The 11,493-nt window shown below is 44.4% G+C and overlaps 1 protein-coding gene across 1 annotated transcript; it reads left to right on the forward strand.

Annotated features, from left to right (window-relative positions):
• The first annotated feature begins 738 nt into the window (after positions 1-738).
• SDE2 (SDE2 telomere maintenance homolog) lies at positions 739-10,549 on the forward strand. The gene is made up of 7 exons (XM_072140019.1): positions 739-1,262; positions 1,734-1,851; positions 3,456-3,567; positions 4,084-4,253; positions 8,127-8,238; positions 9,016-9,436; positions 10,208-10,549. Exons 1-7 carry the CDS (start codon positions 1,155-1,157, stop codon positions 10,421-10,423), a joined length of 1,257 nt encoding a protein of 418 aa, XP_071996120.1. The 5' UTR covers positions 739-1,154; the 3' UTR covers positions 10,424-10,549.
• Positions 10,550-11,493: the final 944 nt, after the last annotated feature.

Here is an 11,493-nt window from a genome sequence, read left to right on the forward strand (position 1 = left end):
CAGAATAGTGAGTGCAGCTCTGGGGTATAATACAGGATGTAACTCAGGATCAGTACAGGATAAGTAATGTCATGTATGTACACAGTGACTGCACCAGCAGCAGAATAGTGAGTGCAGCTCTGGAGTATATGTACACAGTGCCTTAACATGTAAAATATGAATATAATTCTGGTGTTTAGAGTTAATTATATTCTTTGTATTGATGAAAATAAAGGACTATGCAGGGGAAGTTTATAATGTCTGAGAAAAAAAAATTATATATATTTTTTTTAATAAAAAAAATATAGAATATAAATCCTCTTGCGCTGGTGACACTTGTGGTGACGTTACCACATCCTCTATTATAAGAAATATGTCACATGGTCCTAGTTATTGTGTATATGAAATATGCTGCGCTGTAAGACGTTACTAAACAAACAAAACTGGGGTATAAGATTCCATTCACTGACAGAAAGTGGTGTTTTTAATGTTCAGCTTTGGTAGGAACGATTTTGTGACACAAATTTGATGTAAATCTTCAAATTTAAAGTTTATAACATTTTCAGGACTTTCCCACACTGATAAAAGTGTTATTTTCTCTTTCATCTACAATCATGAATAACACATCTTTATTCAGTATCCTGTCAGAAATACAGTCCGCGAAACCGCTCTGCCCCTGCCATAGCCACGCCCACCAACACATCTACCAATCGCAGCGCGTGACGTCAACAAACCTCCACGCCACGCCCACGAATGGATAATAGTCGCCATCTTTCTCCCGGGAATAATGGTGACTTTGCCCGTAACCTTGTTAAAAAAAACAAATGCGCAACAAATCAACTTTTCTCCTCATATCAACAAACCGCGGGCAATTATCAAGAATTACTGACGCAAAAATACACTAAAGGGTTAACTAGACGATATTAAGATAAATGTTCAGATATGAAGTACAGATTCGCTGCTGGGGTCGAGTGTTGTCGGTTTCTGTCCCTCTGCGTAGTTTGTTTCTAGAATTTTCTGTCGCGTTGTATCCGGGAGGCGTTAGGTTGGGAGTCCCTTATCAAAGATGGCGCCCGTTGGATTGCTGTGGGCGTGATGTAAAGGCGTGTGACGTCTGCTAACCCCGCCCTGCTGTTGATGTTGACGTAGGCTTTGCGGCAGGTCCAGAAGGAAAGATGGCTGCGGTGGTGGTGTGGGTGAGAGAGGCTCTGACTGGCCGGGTGTCGGTGCTTGAGGCGCCGCCGGGAGCTGTGGTGCGGGACCTGCTGAGCGTCTCTGACCCGGTAAGTGACTTAGCCGCCACCAGGAGACATTTATAGGAAAATATAATGTAAGCAAATTGCGGCCAATCACCGTGCGGCTTTCTTGTTTCTTGATATTTTTAAGGAATGTAAGCTGAACTGTGATTGGTTGCTTTGTCCAGTAAGGACATTAAGCGCTGTGATTGGTTACTGTGCACAGAGAAGATTCTACCATGTTCACAAGTGTGGCCAATCACTGTACAGCTTGCTTGTTCTTAATATGGTTGATAAGTGTAAACTGAACTCTGATTGGCTGTTATGGACAGCTATGATATTGAGCGCTGTGATTGGCCGCTCTGGGCCACAAATGCGGCCAATAACTTTCCAGCTTTCTTGTTTTTTTGTGTGTTTACGTAATGTAAGTTGCACTGTGATTGGCTGGCATGGTCAGCTGTGCTGTGGTATATGATATTACACATATTTATCAGTCTGTGGTGTCTTCTCTCTTTCCAGTGGACGTCTCTGTGTGACCTGTATGTGAAGTGCAATGGACGACGCGTCGGAGCGGATGAGGAGCTGCAGGGGGGACACGTGTACAGCCTGGAGCCGCGGCTATGCGGGGGCAAAGGAGGTGAGACCCGAAATTGAGGAGGTTCTGGACAGTTAAAATGTCTCCATATTCATCCGACGCCGATAAACTCAATACAATTGATATTTATTTTTTTCAGGATTAGCCAAATATCTGCAGCCAGTATTGGGTATTTATCCTGGAGGGATGAGTAATCAGACCTTTGTGTATGTTAGTAGCAGCAGGACTGTGATACATGGATTTATATTCCATGATTGTACTGGGTGTGTGTGGGGGGGGCGGGGGTCGTCACGCTGCTGTGCTCTCTGCATTGAGCTTTATTGTAGTTGCTTCCTTCTGGAAAAAAAAAACAAAAAAATTTGGGGGTGAATAGTACAAGGATGACAATCCTGGAATGTAAATCCATATTTAACAGTCCTTCTGCTACAAGATGCACAGTGCACAGCAGTGTGAGGGCACAACCCCAGTGCACTTGGAGAAGCAGCAGGACTGTGATACATAAGCTGATAGGCGCACGACACCCCCATGTAACCAGATGATATCGGGTTAAGAGTGGAGTGGGGGGCTGACTGGCCGGAGTCCCCCAATTATATATTTGCTAGGGAGCCGTTCAGGAGCCAGAAAATCTGTCTCTTCTGAGTAAGCGGATCCTAATGATCCAGATCACTAAGAAGAGCCGGACTTCCTATCATTACAAATATCTGTATAGAGTGGAGTTCATTGGAGCTCAATGCAGAGAGCACAGCAGTGTGAGGACATGCCTCGAGTGCACTTGCAAAACCTGCAATTCTGGAATATAACTTCATATATTACAGTCCTGCTGCTACTAACAACATACACAAAAGTGTGATTTCACATCTCTCTAAGGGCTATAACTAATACTGGCTGCAGAGAGCACAGAACACAGCAGTGTGAGCGCATCTCCCCCTCTGCAATCTGAGAAACTACAATCTTGAAATATAAATCCATATATCACAGTCTTGCTGATCCTTCCAAGATGCACAAGGGGCTGATTAAACTTCTCTTTAAGGAATATACATAATACTGGCTGCACAGCAGTGTGAGCACATGGCCTGAGTAGAATCTGAGAAACTACAATCCTGGACTGTAAATCAATATATCACAGTCCTGCTGCTACTAACAACATACACAAAGCTCTGATCTCGCATCTCTCCATGGGCGATACCTAACACTGGCTGCAGAGAGCCAATTTCACAGCAGTGTGAGGACACACCCCCAGTACAATCTATGAATATTAATACATATATCACAGTCCTGCTGTTACTAACAACATACACAAAGGTCTGATTACACATCTCTCTAAGGACAATACATATCACTGGCTGCAGTCTATATGGTCACACCTGCTGACAGGTTCCCTTTAGAAGAAAGTTGTTGGCCGAGTGTGGATGCACATAGCTGACCCCCTATATATCTCTTCTTGCATGTGTTTATGTGTGTGGACGGTTTTGCCACCTGTTTTTATAGTATTATCATACAGTTGTAGTAGAGGATCTGTGACGAGATTTTCCAGGTCTTATTTGAGAAGCATATAATCCTTCCGGCTGGAGATATGTAGCATCACAACGACATCGCCGAATTATTCTCTTACCTGTAATAGTATTTTTTCTTCTTTTGCTCTCTAGGTTTCGGCTCCATGCTTCGTGCTCTTGGGGCGCAGATTGAGAAGACGACAAACAGGGAGGCCTGTCGAGACCTGAGCGGGAGGCGGCTCAGAGATGTCAACCATGAGAAGGCGTAAGATCATCCCTTATTGTCTTTCATTGTAAAGGAAAAGTCAAACATGGCAGTCGTATTCCGGACACAGCGCCACACCTGTACTTTGGTTGTGTCTGGTATTGCGGCTCAGCATTGTAAGTCAGAGCTGTGATATCACACAATCAGTTATGAGGTTGCACTGACACAATGTATTTGCTGCGTATTACGTTGGATAATAAATGATCCAGTCGCAAGAATGACAGTCCCGGAGTCCGTTGTGTAAATGACAGGTAAATCAAGGCTTAAAGGGATTGTCCAGGACACGTCTATGCTATGGCAGATCTGCTCTCATCATTTCTGTGGTGCTGAGTTGCAATATTGTACATGCAGGTGTGGCGCTGTTTTTCTACTACTGGAAACCCATTAAGATGCGCCATTGTGTTTTCCGATTCATCATAGAGTGACCCGTTGTGGTAATTCTGTAGACGTCTCTTACTCCATTCTGTTTACCTTCCATTTTTTTTTTACCTGGGATTCTCTCTTCCTCTTTGTCAGTATGGCTGAATGGATAAAGAAACAAGCCGAGCGCGAAGCAGAGAAAGAGCAGCGGCGACTGGAGAGACTGAAACGTAAACTGGCCGAGCCGAAACATTACTTCACCGACCCGGAGTATCATCAGCAATGCAGCGACATGTCCGAGCGGCTGGAGGATTCAGTCATCAAAGGTAGTAGACGGCTCTCATCCGCACTGGCGAATACCGGGACTGATGTAGTGATATGTTATATGATTTACTGGATCTGGAGCTTGCACTCTATACTGACTACTGATGGGATGACCTTTTAGTTATTCAGTCCATAAAAAAAAATTCTCTTCCATAGTCGTGACGATGAACGGAGAAGAGTCATATTTTACCTGGGATGAGGCAAGTTTTGAGGCTGCAGGGGGAGGGAGACCTCTCATCTTTCAGATCGCATCCAAAGTTACAGAGCTAAAGAGATAGGGGGGAACTGTATCTGCAGCTCGCCTGTGTCTTTCCAACGCCCTTTTTTTGCACCCAGCTTTAAAAAAATGTTTTTATTTTTCCCTGTACTGAGCTATGTTTCATAGCAAATTGTACTTCTTAGTGCTGGTATTTAACCCCTTTGCGCGCAAGCTTGCGGTGGGCGCCGCCATCTTGGATGGATGAACGGTGCCCCCTGTGACCTCATCGGAGGTCGCAGATCGGTGACCTTGGCAGCCTACAGTCTCATACTCTTTAGTCTGCCAAGGATCGTGACCTCTTGTAGCCTGCCAATGGCCAGTTATTACACATCAGCGTTAAAATACAGTAGTATCGCAGTATATAGTATGAGCAATCAAACCCTTCAGGGTTAAAGTACCCTACAGGGTCTGACATAATTGTAAAAAAAAAAAAAAATTAAGCTTAAATCGCCCACTTTCCCTAGAACACATTTAAAAATAAAAAAATAAATAAGAATCCTAAACATGTAAGGTATCACCAGGTCCCAAAATGACACATAATATAATTAACACAAAACCAAAGAATCATGGCACTCGCTCATCATCTCATCCCCGGAGGTTACACCACCCCCACCCCAGCCCAAGCATGGTGTATTATAAGATGTTACCACATTTATGTCCTAGGTTACAAACACTAACATTCCTGATCCAATTTCAATCGGGGTCTACCGGGCCATCTCCCACAAGCTGTCTCTCCTGGCACCACACTGTTCACAAAGCAATTTCTGAGATCTCGTCTTCTCTCCGGTGACAGCGCGCAGATAAAACTTTCCCAGGTGGTGAAAAAAGATTGTACTCGCTTTTCCCTACTCGGGGAGGCTTTTATCGATTGTGTCTTTATTTTTATATTGGTTTTTAACCCCTTAATGACCGCCCTATCGGCTTTTTACGGCGGTCATTAAGGGTACTTCTTCTGACGCGTACGCCTTTCTATGGCGGCGCGTCAGAAGAAGTTTTCGGGACACCGGGTCTCGCTGGTGCCGGTGTCGGGCTGTGATATCACAGCCCAGACCCGACACTAACACCCGGGATCGGAAAAACTCCGATCCCGGGTGTTTAACCCCTTACACGCCGCGGTGTGTCCCCCGTGGAACGGACCCCCCCGGTGTGCTTACCGGGGGATCCGATCCCTCCTGCCTCAGCCCCGGGTTCCGACGAGTGACTCGGGGCTTCCTGCTCCTCTCTGTGCCGGGTTCCACCTCCTGGCAGGACCCGGCTGTGTGTAACTGAGCATGCTCAGCATGCTCAGTTACTTACACTTGTATTGCAGTGTATACTGTATTGCAGTGTAAAGGCTTGAATAAGTGATCGGATGATCGCTTATTCAAGCCAAGAAGTAGAAAGTGTAAAAAAAAGTTTAAAAAAAAAAATTAAATCTTTTTATAATATAATTAAATAAAATAAAAGTCCCATAATCTCCCCAGTAACACATAAAATGCAAATAAATTAAATAAAACAAAAAAACATGTACATATTTGGTATCACCGCGTCCGTATTAATCGGTACAATAAATCTAAATCAATATTGAACCCGCTCGGTGAACTACGTAAAAAAAAAACTCGAAAAACTTCCCATAATATACAATTTTCCATCAAACACCATCACAAAAAATGGTCTAAAAAGTGATCAAAAAAAGTTACGGTCCCTAATATGATACGACTGAAAAGAACTGTTTTCGCAAAAAATAAGCCCTCAACCAGATCTGACAACAGAAAAATACAGAAGTTATGGCCCTAAAAAGTTGTCAATAGTAAAAACAATGCGATTTTCTCCAATATTGGTTTTGCTCAGGAAAATTGAGCAAAAATAAGAAAAACTATATAAATGAGGTAACACCGCAATCGTAGTGAACCAGAGAATAAAGATAAAGTATTATTTTTACATTACGGTGAGCGGGGGGAAAAAAAATGCTAAAAATCCAAAATAAAAATTGATGATTTTGTTTGTGTCCCCCTTGAAATAGTTAATAAAATCTCATGAATAAGCTTTAGACTCCCAAAATAAATTATCTATACATTGTATCTCATCCCGTAAATAATAAGCCCTCATATGATCGCATTACCAAAAAAAAAAAATTTATAGGTCGTACAATGTGACAATACAAATCTGCTGTGGACGGCGCCTCCATTCATTCTATACTCGGCCGTGCGCCCGTACAGCAGTTTACCACCACATATGTGGTATCAGTACACTCGGGAGGAATTGGGCATCAAGCGTTGCAGTGCGTTTCATCATTTAATTTATTCTGAAAATGTCAGTTTTGGCCTAAATGTATTTTCCAAAAAAAAATTCTATAGTTTCTAAATCGCAGGTCCATATTTTTTAACCCATGTGAAACACTTGAAGGGTTAATAGACTTAATAGAAGTTGTTTTACATACGTTGAGGGGTGAACTTTCTATCGTGGGGTAATTTATGAGGTTTTACTATTATTTAGGCCTCTCAAAGTCACTTGGAAGCCGAGTTGTCCCTCAAAATGTGAGTTTTGGCAATTTTCATGAAAATAAGAAAAATCGCACCTAAAGTTCTGCACCTCATAACATCCTAGAAAAATGACCGGAAGCATAAAATATCATCCCAACATAAAGCAGATATTCTGTAAATGTTAATTATCAAACTTTTTGGGTAGTTTTACATCTTGTGTGGAAACCAGAACATTTCAAACTTGGAAAATGAAGAATTTTTACAAACTTTTGCCAAATTTTCACTTTTTTTCCAGAACGAAACGCAAAACTTATCACTTAAATTTTATAACTAACATGAAGTGCAATGTGTCACGAGAAAACATTCTCAAAATCACCCGGATATGTTAAAGCGTTCCGAAGTTATAACCAATTATCGTGAGACAGGGCAGATTTGAAAAATCAAGTCTGGTCATTGAGCTGAAAACTAGTGTCGGTGATAAGGGGTTAAGAAAGGGGGGTGATTTGAACTTTTATTTTATTTTGGTATTTAAGACCCCCCTTAAGGTACTTTAACCCTCGGGGTTCTGATCATAGCTACCAGATACGGTAATATTACTGTATTGCAGTAAATCAGTTTTGCTATATACACTCCGAGATGTCATGGTTACACATCGCCCCCCTGTGACGTCACAGGGAGAAACGAGTCGGCTATTAAATGCTTTTGGCAGCGTTGCCGGAGGCATTTAATGGGTTAACACCTGCGATTGGTGCCATCACTGATTGGGGGTATTAGCGACAGGTGCTTTATGGAGAGCACTTGAACCCTGTCCATACTCCCCTCTCTGACCTACAGAGGTTTGTGGCAAGAGATCTAAAGTAAAATGTGACCCTTCTCTGCTCGTTGTCACATGACTTTGGAGTAGATTATTTTTTATAGGTAAATGGCTGAGATTTCACATAAGAGGGAATTCTATAAAGGACATTTCATCCCCGACCTGGTGAGGCTACTGCAGCCACATCATCAGCTGATCTGTGGAGGACGGGTGTCTGCCCCCTGCTGCAGGTAGCTCCTGCCGCTCCCAGGTTCTCTTACACCACTAGTTACATACACTATAGTAAAGCTGGAGCTGCATGCAGTAACTTCTGTGCTGACCTTTTCCTCTGTTGTCCCAGGTCTACAAGCTTCTTCCAGCTCAGCCGTTTCTGCAGATTCCAGTGACACTCGGAAACGCGGGAAGGAACCAGACAGCAGCACAAAGAAATCTGGGAAGAAGAAATGCTTCTGGTAGGAGATGTTCTGTACAAATAATAATTGCTGGTGTGTGATTTTCTTGTGGCCACTAGAGGGCGCCATGGCACTTGTAGCTGTAGGCGCCATCTAGTGGATAAGTCCCCAATGACATCTTTGTGCATTTCATCTTGACCAAGCAGGAAACCAAGTACAGGTCCAGCAAAGACGTCACTCGATTTGTACATTGATGGATGCTTTATGTTAGTTTAGGAGATAAGGAGGCCCCATGCAGGGAGGTGGATTCTGTTCGGGGTACAGGATGAATTTGTTGTATATTTTTATATCCCCAAAATGTGGAGCAGATGCAACTGAAATCCTAAGTGGCAACCGCACTAAATCCGTCCTATTTTTCGCAGATTTTGTGCATAATTGCCGCAGATTTCACAATGAAATACTTCATATTTATGCTGTATGGTTTTTTGAGTATGATATTTTATTTAAAGGGGATTTTGAAAGTCTCCGAAAAATCGAACTTTTTTTTTAGAAAAAAATATAAGTGAACTTGCTTCTCTCCTGTCTCCAGTGTCCGTTTATTGGTCCCCGGAGCTTTCGATCCTACTGGACCGAAAGTGGTGATGTCACGTCCATATCCAATCCCCATTAGCTCAGCTCTGATGTCACGTGCAGTAAATATGACATCAGTACTGGAATGGAGAGTCACAAAATGTTGGCAAAATCTCTTCAAGTCTAATGCACAGTAGAAAGTGCTTTAGGTCTTGTGAAGCTGTGGAAAGGCTAATAATTACACTGTATTATTGTACTTCCTCACAGGACCGGATTGGAGGGCTTAGAGGCGTCTTCCAGCTCTGACAGTGGGAGTGACAGCGATTCTGAATCCCCCTCTACATCTGCATCAAGTAGCAGCGGACAGAGGCCACACACCTCAGACAGTGATTCTGATGGACCTGTACAATGCACCTCCACTAATGCAGCTGCAGAGCAGAACTCAGAATGCAGCACAGCAGGAAGTTCTGTGGCTGAAGACATGGAGCGGCCAGTAAGTGATCCTGAAGAGGCAGGACAGAGCTCCTCCAGTGTGATGACCACAGAGCCCAAAGAAGAAGACTGCCCCATGCAAGAGCCCACTGCTGTGGAGGAAGCAAAGGACAACCCAGAACCTGAGAAACCTTCTCCTCCTCCTCCTCCTACTACTGCTACCACCTCAGACGCACCACAAGAGACCCCCAGTGTGGTAAGTAGCTTCTTATACTAACCCAAGTGAAATCCTGAAATTGGACATCACCGTTTTGGTTTACATTTCCATATAACCTCAGGGAGATTTTCTTCTTCTTTCTGCTCTGAATGAATGCTGCAGTATTCAACCAAAATCACTCTACAGCTTTCATTCAGTGTAAAGGGGAGTGGCTGCAGTGCAGTCTAGTGTACAGAACACAGCAGTGTGAGGACACGTCTCCCGTACAACCCCAGTCACTAACACTGGCTCCAGTCTGCATGTTTTGACAAACTCCCTGAGGTAAAGCAGTCATTTAACACCAGGGGGGGCTATTAGTCAAACCTTCTTAGAATATACCACCCCTTCCCCTGGGACAATCGACTCATCACCCAGTTTCCACTCCTGAAACCTGTGGCATGTTTGTGATGATGATGGGGGATTCTTAGCAACTACTGCTGGAATACGGTATAATTAGACCTGGGCAGCCAGAATGGGAGTTTCTTCTAGTGAGAGTCTCTCCTTTGGCATATGGGTGGGGACCATAAGGAGTGGTGACCCCTATATATGCTCTAAAGCTATATGGACTATACCTATCTATTCTGGTTACAGAATACTGCCCCCACCCTCTGACCTCAGACATGGGGAGACGCATGGTGCTACTTCGCATGGGGCTTCCAGGGGTATTTATGAATGATCCCAGGGGTCCATTAGACGTCCCAGAGAATCTATTGTTTGCTTTGCCGCTGTCTGTATAAAATCTTTCTGATGCCATTTCTGATCTCTTGATAGGATGCGGCTTCTTTCGACCTCCTCTCGTTCTCCTCGGCTTCAGATCTGGAAGCGCTGGGCCTGGAAAAATTGAAGGTGGAACTGGCGGCGCTGGGCCTGAAATGTGGCGGCACCCTGCAGGAGCGGGCGGCCAGGCTCTTCTCAGTGCACGGACTGACCCGGGAGCAGATAGACCCATCCCTACTCGCCAAACCAAGCAAAGGAAAGAAGAGATAATAACCCCGAGTATTCAATCACATCCAGACTGTACATCAAGTGTTCACCAAGCAAAGCTCCTACATAAGCCAAGCCGAATGTTCTCTGTATTCATTTTTATTAAAATTTCTATATTTTAAAGATTAATACTACCTATTGTCACATACTTATTAAAACGAGATGAAGTGGTCTTCAATATTGCCACTGCCTGTAGTATGGCGCTGTCTGCTCCCTGCCCTGTGGTTTAAGATTTGTATTTCCTGCAATCAGCTACTGCCATGAATCTGATATAGATGATGCATAATAAGGAAATGTCAAAATTCTAGACCAAAATTCAGGGCAAATAATAGTTATAAACGTTATGATGTGTGCCACATCAGGGGGCGCCATAACACGCTATAGCGTGCACCATCAGGGGGCGCCATAACACGCTATAGCGTGCACCATCAGGGGGCGCCATAACACGCTATAGCGTGCACCATCAGGGGGCGCCATAACACGCTATAGCGTGCACCATCAGGGGGCGCCATAACACGCTATAGCGTGCACCATCAGGGGGCGCCATAACACGCTATAGCGTGCACCATCAGGGGGCGCCATAACACGCTATAGCGTGCACCATCAGGGGGCGCCATAACACGCTATAGCGTGCACCATCAGGGGGCGCCATAACACGCTATAGCGTGCACCATCAGGGGGCGCCATAACACGCTATAGCGTGCACCATCAGGGGGCGCCATAACACGCTATAGCGTGCACCATCAGGGGGCGCCATAACACGCTATAGCGTGCACCATCAGGGGGCGCCATAACACGCTATAGCGTGCACCATCAGGGGGCGCCATAACACGCTATAGCGTGCACCATCAGGGGGCGCCATAACACGCTATACTGTGTCACATCAGGGGGCGCCATGATTAGTGTCAGTCTTCACCTTTGGATGAAGTTTGGATCCAGCTCGTTAACTATGCAGCACAATCAGCTGCCTAATCACCGTCGAGGACCCTTCCACACCCGGGGGCGCTCTGCACACACTGCGTCCCACTGTTTGTATGGGGATTATTAGGGGGAGGGGAATAGTGAATATTTGG

The sequence above is a fragment of the Engystomops pustulosus genome, chromosome 3, assembly GCF_040894005.1.
Source record: "Engystomops pustulosus chromosome 3, aEngPut4.maternal, whole genome shotgun sequence".
In the NCBI taxonomy this organism is placed as follows: domain Eukaryota; kingdom Metazoa; phylum Chordata; class Amphibia; order Anura; family Leptodactylidae; genus Engystomops; species Engystomops pustulosus.

What these genes read in the sequence shown, in the direction of transcription:
- SDE2 (XM_072140019.1), top strand. Translation starts at nt 1,155, where the DNA reads ATGGCTGCGGTGGTGGTGTGGGTGAGAGAGGCTCTGACTGGCCGGGTG. An exon ending in GATGTCAACCATGAGAAGGC is followed by an intron (nt 3,568 to 4,083) that starts GTAAGATCATCC and finishes CCTCTTTGTCAG; the next exon opens with TATGGCTGAATGGATAAAGA. An exon ending in GGGAAGAAGAAATGCTTCTG is followed by an intron (nt 8,239 to 9,015) that starts GTAGGAGATGTT and finishes ACTTCCTCACAG; the next exon opens with GACCGGATTGGAGGGCTTAG.